The sequence below is a fragment of the Mustela lutreola genome, chromosome X, assembly GCF_030435805.1.
Source record: "Mustela lutreola isolate mMusLut2 chromosome X, mMusLut2.pri, whole genome shotgun sequence".
In the NCBI taxonomy this organism is placed as follows: Eukaryota; Metazoa; Chordata; class Mammalia; order Carnivora; family Mustelidae; genus Mustela; species Mustela lutreola.
In genome coordinates, this window is record NC_081308.1 from 71708688 (window position 1) to 71721292 (window position 12605).

The 12605-nt window shown below is 37.5% G+C and overlaps 1 protein-coding gene across 2 annotated transcripts; it reads left to right on the top strand.

Moving 5' to 3' along the window:
* Window positions 1-4944: 4944 nt before the first annotated feature.
* Window positions 4945-6201, top strand: LOC131821851 (L-lactate dehydrogenase A chain-like). Of its 2 annotated transcripts, XM_059158196.1 has the most exons (2): window positions 4945-5727; window positions 5997-6201. In XM_059158196.1, exons 1-2 carry the CDS (start codon window positions 5041-5043, stop codon window positions 6150-6152), a joined length of 843 nt encoding a protein of 280 aa, XP_059014179.1. In that variant the 5' UTR covers window positions 4945-5040; the 3' UTR covers window positions 6153-6201. The 2 variants fall into 2 exon arrangements, with proteins under 2 accessions (XP_059014179.1, XP_059014178.1); XM_059158195.1 differs by having other exon boundaries at window positions 4945-6201.
* The last annotated feature ends 6404 nt before the right edge of the window (window positions 6202-12605 follow it).

Consider the following 12605-nt stretch of genomic DNA (forward strand, 5'->3'; position numbering starts at 1 on the left):
TTTATCTTCTATATCACTGATTTGTTCCTCTGATTCTTCCATCTTTGTTGTCAGCATATCCAGTCAATTTTTCCTCTAAGTTACAGTGTTTTTAATTTCAGCCCGGTTAGTTTTTAGGGTTTTTGTTTGTTTGTTTTAATCTGTCATAATAGTATGACTTACTTTTTCTTCTGCAGTAATATTAAGGCACGTTTTGGACATATTTTGCAATAATGAGTTGGCATACCCACAGCCTCCAAAGGTGACTGAGTTTTTAAGTATTATTATAAATGGATAGACCTGTATATATTTCATGTGTTTTTATATTTCACATATGTTTGATGTGTTACAGTTTTTAATCTTATTGATGCTTACAGAGTCCCATCTTTGGCCGGTGAGATTTGGCCTTTGTGTATTTTTAACACAATCCCAGTAGTCTTAGATGGCTTCCTGGATGTCTGATATGTTAAGATATCTGTGGAATCATCTGATATATTCCTGATTCAGACTTTGAGCCAGCCATTTCTCCAAGCTTCTTGTTCTTTTTAGTGGGCAATGACACTTACAGATCACAAACTGAGTATTGTTTCTGCTTGTTTGGTATTACTTCTAGTTTTGAATGCAGCCCATGCATCTTGCTGTTTTATATTTTAGTTTTCATCTAAAATTACTCGCTAATTTCTACTGTGATTTCTTTTTTGACTCATCTATTTTTTAACAGTTTTTTTTTTAATTTATATATTTTTGTGAATTTTCTAGGTTTTTTTTTTCCATTATTGCTTGTTAGCTTCAATTCATATGGTCAGGGAAAATTTGCATAATTTCAATCTTTTAAAATGTATTGAGAATTGTTTCAAAGACTAAAATATGTCCTGGAATATTCCATGTGTACTGGAGAAGAATTGTGTGTAGTGTTTTATATAGGTATATTAGGTATAATTGTTCTACAGTGTTGTTCAAGTCCTATATTACTCATCTGTCTAGATGTTCTGTTCATTACTAAAAATGGGATTTTGAAGTTTCTAATTATTCTTGTAAGACTTATATTATCTTTTTTTTCAAATCTGCCAATGTTTGTTTCATAAATTTTGTAATTTTTTGCATATTTCATAAATGTTTAAAATTTGATGTCTTCTAGATGAATTTTTTTTTTTTTGTAAATTATATGTAATGTATTAATTGTTTCAGGGCTAGAGTCTGTGATTCATCAGTCTTACACCCAGCACTCACCACAACACATACTCTCATCAATATCCATCACCCAGGCTCCCCTATCCCCCACCCCCTTTTCCCTCCAGCAACCCTCATTTTGTTTCCTAAGGTTAAAAATATCTTATGGTTTGTCTCCCTCTCTGGTTTCATCTTGTTTCATTTTTTCTTCTCTTCCCTTATGATCCTCCCTTATCTTTAGAGATGTTTCTTGAAAGAAGTTGTTGTGGCCAATGTCAAAAATTTACTGTCTGTGTTCGCCTCTAGTATTTGATGAATTCTCGTCTCACATTGAGGTCTTTCATCCATTTTTGTTTTATCTTTGTGAATGGTGTAAGAGAATTCTAGTTTCATTCTTCAGCATGTGTCTATCCAATTTTCCCAGCACGATTTGTTGAAGAGACTGCCTTTCTTTCCATTGGATATTTTTCCTTGAATAGTTGACCATAGAGTTGCAAGTTCATTTCTGGTGTGTTGACCTATGTGTCTGTTTTTGTGACAATCACATGTTGTCTTGGTGATCACTGCTTTCTGATAGAGCTTGAAATCAGATACTGTGATACCCCTAGGCTGGTTTTCTTTTTCAACATTCCCCTGGCTATTTAGGGTCTCTTCTGATTCTATACAAATTTTAGGATTGTTTGTTCCAGCTCTGTGAAAAATGTTAATTTTATTTTGAAGGGGATTGCATTGAAAGTGTGGATTACTCTGGTCAGCATAGATGTTTTAACAATGTTTATTCTTCCAATCCATGAACATGTTTTTCCATTTCTTTATGTCTTCCTCAATTTCCTTCAGAAGTGTTCTGTAGTTTCTAGAGTATAGATCAATTACCTTTTTGGTTAGTTTTATTCATATGTATCCTATATTTTTGGCATCAATTATAAATAGAATCAATTACTTAATTTCTCTTTGTTTATATTGTTAGTGTATAGAAATGCAATTGATTTCTGTGCATTGACTTCATATCCTGCCACATTGCTGAATTGTGGTGAGTTCTATTAATTTTGGGGTGACATCTTTTGGGTTTTCCACATAAAGTATCATCATGTAATCTACAAAGAGGGAGTGTTTGACTTATTCTTTGCCAATCTGAATGCTTTTCATTTGATTTTGTTTTCTGATTGCTGAAGCTAGGACTTTTAGTTCTATGTTGAACAAAAGTAGTGAAAGTGAGCATCCCCATCCTGTTCCTGACCTTAAGGGAAAAGTTTTCATTTTTTTCCCCATTGAGACTGATATTTGCTGGGGGGGGGGTGTTCATAGATGGTTTTTATAATATTGGAGTATGTTCCCTCTATCTTTATACATTGAAGAATTTTATTTGAGAAAGGATGCTATATTTTGTCAAATGCTTTTTATACATCAAAAGAATGAATGATATAGGTATTCTCTCTTCTTTTCTTAATGTGTTCTATCACGTTGATTGATTAGTGAATGTTTACCTACCCTTGCATGCCAGGGGTAAACTGCAACTGGTCATGGTGAATAATCATTTTAATGTAATGTGGGATCCTATTGGCTAGTATTCTGGTAAGTATTTTGGCACCCATATTCATTAGGAAAATTGGTCTATAATTCTCCTTTTTCATAGTGTCTTTGTCTGGTTTTGAATCAAGGTAATGCTGGCCTCAGAGACTGAGTTTGGAAGTTTTCATTCCATTTCTGTTTTTTGAAACAGATTCAGCAGAATTGGTATTATAGCTTCTTTAAATGTTTGGTAGAATTCCCCTGGGAAGTTATCTGTCTTGGGAGATTTGTTTGTTGGGAAATTTTTTTTTTCATTACTGCTTCAATTTCTTTGCTTGCTATTGGTCTTTTCAGACATTGTACATCTACCTGCTTTAGTGTTGGAAGTTCATAAGTTTCCAGGAACACATTCCTTTCTTCTAGATTGCCTAATTTGTTGGCATATAGTTTCTCATAATAAGTTCTAAAAATTGCCTGTATTTCCTTGGTATTGTTTCTGATCTCTCCCTTTTCATTCATGATTATATTAATTTGGGTACTGTTTCTGTTCTTTTGGATAATAATCTCTGGTGAGAGATTTATTGATCTTAATGATTCTTTCAAAGAATCAGCTTTTAGTTTTTTTGATTTGTTCTACTGTTTTTCTGGTTTCTATTGTATTGATTTCTGTTGTAATATTTATGTTACCTCTTCTCCTGCTTGGTTTAGGCTTCATTTGCTGTTTTTTCTCTAGATCCTTTAGGTGTAAGGTTAGTTTGTGTATTTGGGATTTTTCCAACTTTTTTAAATGAGTGGCTGGGATTGCTCTGTATTTCAGTCTTAGGATCACCTTTGCAGTGCCCCTTAAGTTTTAAATCAATGTCTTTTCATTTTCATTAGTTTGCATGAATTACTTAAGTTCTTCTTTAATTTTCTGGTTGGCCATTCATCCTTTAGCAGGATGTGCTTTAACCCCCAGGTGTTTGAATTCCTTTCAAGTTTCTCCTTGTAGGTGAGTTCCAGTTTCAAAGCATTGTGGTCTGAAAATATGCAGGGAATGATCTCAGTCTTTTGATATTGGTTGAGACCTGATTTGTGACCCAGTACATGATCTATTCCAGAGAATGTTCCATGTGCACTCAATTAGAATGAATATTCTGTTGTTTTAAGATGGAATGTTTTATATATATTTGTGAAGCCATCTGGGCCAATATGTCAATGAAAGCCCTTGTTTCTTTGCTGATCTTCTCAGATGATCTATCCATTGTTGAGGTTCCCTACTATTAATGTATTATTATCAATATGTTTCTTTACTTTAGATATTAATTGGTTTATATTATTGGCTGTCCCCCCGTTGGAAGCATAGATATTTAAAATTGTTAGGTCTTCTTGTTGGATAGACCCTTTGAGTACGAAATAGTGTCCTTCTACATCTCTTTTGATAGTCTGGTTTAAAATCTATTTTGTCTCATGTAAGGATTGTTACCTCAGCTCTCTTTTGAGGTCCATTTGCATGATAAATCATTCTCCATCTCTTCACCTTCAATCTGGAGGTGGCTTAGGTTCAATACAAGTCTTTTCTATACAGAATATGGATGGCTCCTGATTTTTTATGAAATATGATATTATTTGTCTTTTGATGGAAGCATTTATACCATTTAAATCCTGAATACCCATTGAAAGATATGAATTTAGTGCCATTGTACTGCCTGTAGAATCCCTGTCTCAGATTGTCTCTGTTACTTTTTGATCTATGTTACTCTTGAGGTCTCTCTTCACTCAAAGTTTACCCCTTAGTATATCTTGCAGAACTGGCTTTTTGGTCACATATTCTTTCTGTTTCTATTTTTCCTGGAAGCTCTTTTTCTCTTTCCATTCTGAAAGTTAATCATGCTGGATAAAATATTCTTGGCTGTGTGTTCTTCTGACTTAGAACCCTGAATATATATCTTGCTAGCATTTCCTATCTGCCAGATTTCTGTGGACAGGCCTAATTTTATTCTGAAGTTCCTCCCTCAGTACACAAGGAATCTTCTCTCCCTTGATGCTTTTAAGATAGCTTCCTTGGCTCTAAGATTTGCATGCTTCACTATTATATGTCAGGGTGTTGATACCTTTTTCCTGATTTTGGGTGGGGTCATCTCTACCTAGATATGAATGCTTGTTTCCTTCCCCAGATTAGGAAAATTCTCAGGCATGGTCGCTTCAAATACACTTTCTAACGTTCTCTTTTTCCACCCCCTCTTGGATTCTGGTGATTCTGACATTGGTTCTGTTGAAGTCATCATTAAATTCTCAAGGCCGGTCGGAGCCGCTGCCGCCAAGTCCGGATTCAGTCTCGCGCGCTGCTGATGCTCGCCCTCCCGACGTGCACTCCCGATTCCTTTTGGTTCTAAGTCCAAAATGGCAACTCTCAAAGACCAGCTGATACAGAATCTTCTTAAGGAAGAACATGTCCCCCAAAATAAGATTACAGTTGTTGGGGTTGGTGCTGTTGGCATGGCTTGTGCCATCAGTATCTTAATGAAGGACTTGGCAGATGAACTTGCTCTTGTTGATGTCATGGAAGACAAACTGAAGGGAGAGATGATGTATCTCCAGCATGGAAGCCTTTTCCTTAGAACACCAAAAATTGTCTCTGGCAAAGACTATAATGTGACCGCAAACTCCAAGTTGGTTATTATCACAGCTGGGGCACGTCAGCAAGAGGGAGAAAGCCGTCTTAATTTGGTCCAGCGTAACGTGAACATCTTTAAGTTCATCATTCCTAATGTTGTCAAATACAGCCCAAACTGCAAGTTGCTTGTTGTTTCCAATCCAGTGGATATCTTGACCTATGTGGCTTGGAAGATAAGTGGCTTTCCCAAAAACCGTGTTATTGGAAGTGGTTGTAATCTGGATTCAGCCCTGTTCCGTTACCTAATGGGGGAAAGGTTGGGAGTTCACCCGTTAAGCTGTCACGGGTGGATCCTCGGGGAGCATGGAGACTCCAGTGTGCCTGTATGGAGTGGAGTAAACATTGCTGGTGTGTCTCTGAAGAATCTGCACCCTGACTTAGGCACTGATGCAGATAAGGAACAGTGGAAAGAGGTTCACAAACAGGTGGTTGACAGTGCCTATGAGGTGATCAAACTGAAAGGCTACACTTCCTGGGCCATTGGACTGTCTGTGGCAGATTTGGCAGAAAGTATAATGAAGAATCTTAGGCGGGTGCATCCAATTTCCACCATGATTAAGGGTCTCTATGGAATTAAAGATGATGTCTTCCTTAGTGTTCCTTGCATCTTGGGACAGAATGGAATTTCAGATGTTGTGAAGGTGACTCTAACTACTGAGGAAGAGGCCCGTTTGAAGAAGAGTGCAGATACACTCTGGGGGATCCAAAAGGAGCTGCAGTTTTAAAGTTTTCTAATGTACCACTTCCCTGTCTAGACTACGACAGGGTTTTAGTTGGAGGTTGTGTACATTGTCCTTATTATCTGATCTGTTACTTAAATAATATCAAAATGGCATAAAGAAAAAACATCAGTTTCCTAAATTTCTAAATACGAATGGTTCAGTAAACCCTGCAGCTATACCCTGATGCTGAATGATACCTGCCTTTATAGTCCTAAATGGGTTCATCTCAGAGGCACCACTGCCAATATTGCATATGCAGCAGGTGCTCTTCAAACCAGATGAGTATTTCCTGTGTGTTCTAGGACTTCAGGTTCCTTCACCCAACATGCCTAGTCCATCTTTTCTAGTCAGTCACATCCTGGGCTCCAACGTATAAATTCATTATTGCATGTATCATGCGTAACTGTTCGAAAGGATCTTACTTCGTGTACCATGTATGTCAGAATATAGTGTACATTGCCATATAATGTAAAAAGACCATACAACTAACTAAGTGTTGTTGTACCAACTAAAATACCAAATAAAATTTGAACAGTAAAAAAAAAAAAAAATTCTCAAGGCCTTTCTTTACATTGTATTAATTGTTTTTCTCTTTTTTCTTCAACTTCCTTACTTTCCATCTGCTTTTCCTCTAGACCACTTATTCTCTCTTCTGCTTCATTGACCTTAGCTGTTACAGTATCCAATTTAGACTGCATCTCAGAGCATTTTTAAGATTTGCTCAATTACATCTCATTTCCACCCTTAGAGATACTGTGCTGTCATTTATGTCATCTTCTAGCCTAGCTATTAACTTTATAATTGCTATCCTGAAATCTATCTCTGACATCTTGCTTATATCTATATTAATTAGGTCTATGGCAAAGAATATTGCCCCTGGTTCTTCCCTTTTTTGTGAGTTCCTCTTTTTAGTCATTCTGCTAAAGGAAAGATGGGTGAGAAAATGAACAGAATCCAAAATATCAACCAAGACCCAAGCAAAATGCATCGTAGGAAGAATCCAAAGTGGTCTGAAGCCACCAGAGAAAAATGAAGAAAGCCAAGATGAACAAAACAATATAAAGGTGTGTGGGGGTGTGGGAGGGAATACTATGATCTCACAGTTGGACAATGGAGGGTGATCTACTTGTTCCTGATTGAATTTGGGTCTGTGTGTTAGAAGACACTACCTTCCAAAATTGTAAGAAAACAAAGTTTCTATCAATCTATCTATCTATCTATCTATCTAATCTATCATCTTTCTAATCATCCATCTCTCATCCATCTATCTATCTATCTATCATCTATCTGTGGAGTTCTATACTTGTGTGGGATCTGTAAGCTTGTCATTCACCTACTTTTCCAGGGGCCTGCTTTCTGCTTCTCATATTTCTTTTCCCAGGTGTAGTTGCCACCACCTTTTGTCAGGGAGATGGGCTCAAGTTGAGCTGGTCATCTGTGGGCTTTTGTTCCCTGGGAGCTTTCTATGCCTCTTCAGAGGGTCAGAGAAAAAACAGCAGGAACAACAACAACAAAACTGTGGCAGAATCTCTGCCCCAGGTTAAACTGTCTCCATATCTGTATGCACCAAATCTGCAGACTTCCATGCTTCGCCCTCACTGCAGTTTTCCCAGGAGGAGTCCCTGAAGCCCATGAGTGAAACTTTGCTTTGTTTTTGTGATTGCAAGCAGTTGTGGATTCACATGTGCACTCTTCTCCACTGCTCTCAGGTCACAACTGGAAGTCATCCTACTATCGTTTCCAGGGCCAGGGGCACCCTGAGAGCTATTGCCCAGTCATGGTCGCAGCCTTTGTGTACACCACACTCCACAGAGTTCCATGGCTCATGCACACTTCAGTTCTCCCAGGGAAGTCCAGTGGGGCTTGCATGCTTCACTGTACTTTGTGTCTTTGTGATTGCAAGCCATTGTGGGCTTGCGTGCATGTCCTGCTCCACTGCTCCCAGGTCATGGCTGGGTCCTGTCCTATTGTTATTTCTGGGACTACTGTCGCCCTGAGAGCTATTGCCCAATGTAAATGCAGTTGTTTCATCTTTCCCAGGGGATGTTAAAGAGCCTGCTTTTTCCAGTATTTTTCAGGATGCTTAGGTAATAAGTGGTCTCCCTAGCATTGAGCTCATGGATTATGGTGACCAGAACTGAGAGTCCCTCTGGGCTTGCTGACTATAACTTGTTTCCCTTTCCCACTGCTTGGGCATTCTTTTGGATAGGCACCCCCATTCTTTCTGTGTCTTCTGTGATCCTGAGACCACAATGAACCACCTAGAATTCTGAATTTTTATCCCCTGTACCTCTATTAGGGATGTCTCTCAGTGGAGCAGATTTCTAAGGGTTCAGATTTTGCACTCTGATGTTATATCAATTTCTGGTAGCTGGCTTAGGGAGGTTCCCTCTCCATCCATTTATCTTCTGATGTTTCCCCACATATTCACAATTCCACACTTACCTTGCAAAAAGCAGTTGTTTTACTGTTTGTAGAGGTCCAGGTATATTTTCTTACGTCAGGCTGAAATTGTGTGTGTTCAGAATGGTTTCACAAATACCCAGCTAAATTCAAGGGACCAGATAAACTGAGGTCCCCAACTCTGCTGTCATTTTGCATCTCTACCCACAGTCTCATACATTATGCAATGCTCACCACAATAAGTAAAGTTATCATTTGTCACCGTACATTATTACAGTATTATTTACTATATTCTCTATACTGTACTTTTCATCCCCGTGACTCCTGTTTTATAGCAAAGAGAGTTTGGTCCTCAATCACATTTACCTATTTCATACATTCCCTAATTCCCTCCTTTCTGACAACAACCAATTTGTTTTCTGTTCATATTTTCACTTTCAACCATTTGTGATTTTGCATCTAAAATGAGTTATTCATAAAGAGCATATAGTTGACTCATGTGTTCTTGTCTATTTTATGCATTGATTGGAGAAGTTAATCCCTTTACATTTAAATTAGTGAGTGATAAGGAAGAAAATATTCATTTTAGCCATTTTACTATTCTTATTTATTTATTTATTTGACAGATCACAAGTAGGCAGAGAGGCAGACAGAAAGAGAGGAGGAAGCAGGCTACTTGCTGAGCAGAGTGCCCAATGTGGGGCTTGGTCCCAAGACCCTGAGATCATGACCTGAGCTGAAGGCAGAGGCTTTAACACACTGAGCCACCCAGGTGCCCCTATTCTATTCTTTAAAAAAAATAGTTTATTGTTATTTTAAGTATTCTCTACAACCAACATTGGGCTTGAACTCAAAACAGAAAGATCACAAGTCACATGCCCTACTAACTGAACCAACCAGCTACCCCTATTCTGTTTTTTTTTTTTAATATGTTTTACACCTTTCCTGTATTTCATTAGTGCCATTAGCACCTTTTTTTACGTTTCATTTTTCTGTAGTGAACCAATTTGATTCCCTTCTTATTCTGATATAAGTTTTAAAGATATTGTCTTAGTGACTAAATAGGAGTTACCACTAGCATCATAAATTCAGTTCTAGTTCAGTTATCTAGTTTGAATTGATACCAACTTAGCTTCAATGGCATACAAAATTTCTCCTCCTTTACATCTCTTCCCCCTTTATATGTTTTTTTGGTCACATATTACATAATTATAGAAATGTGTCCATTAGCATATTACATAATTATAGAAATTGTCCATTAACATATTACATAATTATAGAAATGTGTCCATTAACATTGACTTTTTAAAAAAGATTTTATTCATTTATTAGACAGAGAGAGACACACAGAGAGAGAGGGAACACAAGCAGAGGGAGCAGGAGAGAGAGAAGCAGGATTCCCACCAAACAGGGAACCCAATGTGAGCCTCAGTCCTGGGACCCAGGTATCATGACCTGATAACGACTTAATGACTTAATGACTTAACGACTGAGCCACTGACGTGCCCTAACACTGAGGTGTTTTTTTTTCTACTTTAATTTTATCTTTTCATTGTTCCAAGATTCATTGTTTATGCACAACACCCAATACTCCATGCAATACGTGCCCTCCCTAATTCCCACAATGAGGCCCATCCTTCCTCCCATAACCTTCGCTTCCAAAACTCTCAGTTTGTTTCTCAGAGTCCGCAGCCTCTCATGCTTCATCTCCTCTTCTGATTTCCCACAATTCACTTTTACTTTCCTTCTCCTAATGTCTTCCATATTATTTCTTATGCTCCACAACTAAGTGAAACCATATGATAATCGACTTTCTCTGCTTGACGTATTCATTCAGCATAATCTCCACCAGTTCTGCCCATGTTGATATAAAAGTTAGGTATTCATACTTTCTGATGGCTGTGTAATATTCCCTTGTATATATAGACCACATTTTTATCCATTCTTCTGTTCAAGGGCATCTTGGCTTTTTCCAAGGTTTGGCAATTGTGGCCATTACTGCTATGAACATTGGGGTATGTATGGCCCTTCTTTTCACTATATCTGTACCTTTGGGGTAAATACCCAGTAGTGCAATTGCAGGGTCATAAGGTATCTCTATATTTAACTTCCTAAGGGATCTCCACACTGTTTTCCAAGGTGGCTGCACTAACTTGCATTCCCACCAACAGTGTAAGAGGGTTCCCCTTTCTCCACATCTTCTCCAACACTTGTTTCTTGTCTTGTTAATTTTGGCCATTCTAGCTGGTGTAAGGTGATATCTCAATGTGGTTTTCATTTGAATCTCTTGATGGATAATGATGATAAACATTTTTTTCTTGTGTCTGTTAGCCATTTGTATGTCTTCTTTGGAGAAGTGTCTGTTCCTGTATTCTACCCATTTTTTTTTTATGGGATTATCTGTTTTCTGAGTGTTGAGTTTGAGGAGTTCTTTATTGATCTTAGATATCAGCCCTTTGTCTTTAGTGTCATTTGTGAATATCTTCTCCCATTCCATGGGTTGCCTTTTTGCTTTGTTGACTGTTTCCTTTACTGGGCTGAAGCTTTATATCTTGATGAAGTTCATTTTCACTTTTGTTTCCCTTGCTTTTGAAGCTTTATATCTTGATGAAGTTCATTTTCACTTTTGTTTCCCTTGCTTTTTGGAGACATATCTTGAAAGAACTTGTTGTGGTTAATGTTGAAAAGGTTACTGCCTATATTCTTCCCTAGGATTTTGATAGATTCTTGCCTCACATTGAGGTCTTTTATCCATTCTGAGCTTATCTTTCTGTATGGTGTAAGAGAACTGTCACATTTCATCCTTCTATACAGAGCTGTCCAATTTTCCCAGCACCATTATTGAAGAGACTGTCATTTTTCCACTGATAATTTTTCCTGCTTTGTTAAAGATTATTTGACCACAGAATTGATGGTCCATATCTGGGCTCTCTACTCTGTTCCAATAGTCTCTGGGTGTGTTTTTGTGCCAGTACCATGCTGTATTGGGGATCACAGCTTTGTAGTAAAGCTTGAAATCAGGCAACATGTTGCTTCTAGCTTTGTTTTTCTTTTTCAATATTTCCTTGGTGGTTCAGGGTCTTTTCTGGTTCCATACAAATTGTAGGATTGTTTGTTCCAGCTCTTCGAAAAATGCTGGTGGAATTTTGACTGGGATGGCATTGAACACATAGATTGCTTTTGGCAATATAGACATTTTAACAATGTTTATTCTTCTGATCCATGAGCATGAGATGCTATTCCATTTTTTTTGTGTCTTCAATTTCTTTCACGAGTGTTCTGTAGTTCCTCAAGTACAGACCCTTTACCTCTTTGGTTAGGTTTATTCCCAGGTATCTTATCATTGTTGGTGCTATAATAAATGGAATCAATTCTCTAATTACCCTTTCTATGTTTTCATTATTACTGTATGAGAAAGCAACTGATTGCTTTGCAATGATTTTTATCCTGCCATGTTTCTGAATTGCTTTATGAGTTCTAGGAATTTGGGGGTGGAGTTTTTTGGGTTTTCCATATAAAGTACCATGTCATCTGCTAAGAGATAGAGTTTGACTTCCTCTTAACCAATTTGAATATCTTTTATTTCTTTTTGTTGTCTGATTGCTGTTGCTAGGACTTCTAGAACTATGTTGAACAACAGTGAGGAGAGTGGGTATCTTTATTGTGTTCCTGATTTCAATGGGAAGGATATCAGCTGTTCCCCATTGAGAATGATGTTAGCTGTAGATTTTTCATAGACTTTATGAAGTTGAGGAATGTTCCCTCTATCCTTATTCTTTGAAGTGTTTTAATCAGGATTGGATGCTGTATCTTGTCAAATGTTTTTTCTTCATCAATTGAGAGGGCCATGTGGTTCTTCTTTCCTCTCTTATTGATTTGTTCTATCACATTGATTGATTTGTGAATGTTGAACCACACTTGCATGCAGGGATAAATCCCACGTGGTCATGGTGGATAATTTTTTAATGTACTCTTGGATCTTATTAGTGAGGATCTTTTTGAGAATCTTGGCATCCATATTCATCAGGGAAATTGGTCTGAAATTCCCCTTTTTGTTAAGGTCTTTGCCTGGTTTGGGGATCAGGGTAATACTGGCTTCATAGAAAGAGTCTGGAAGTTTTATTTCTGTTTCTATTTTTGAAACAGATTCAAGAGAATAGGTGTTA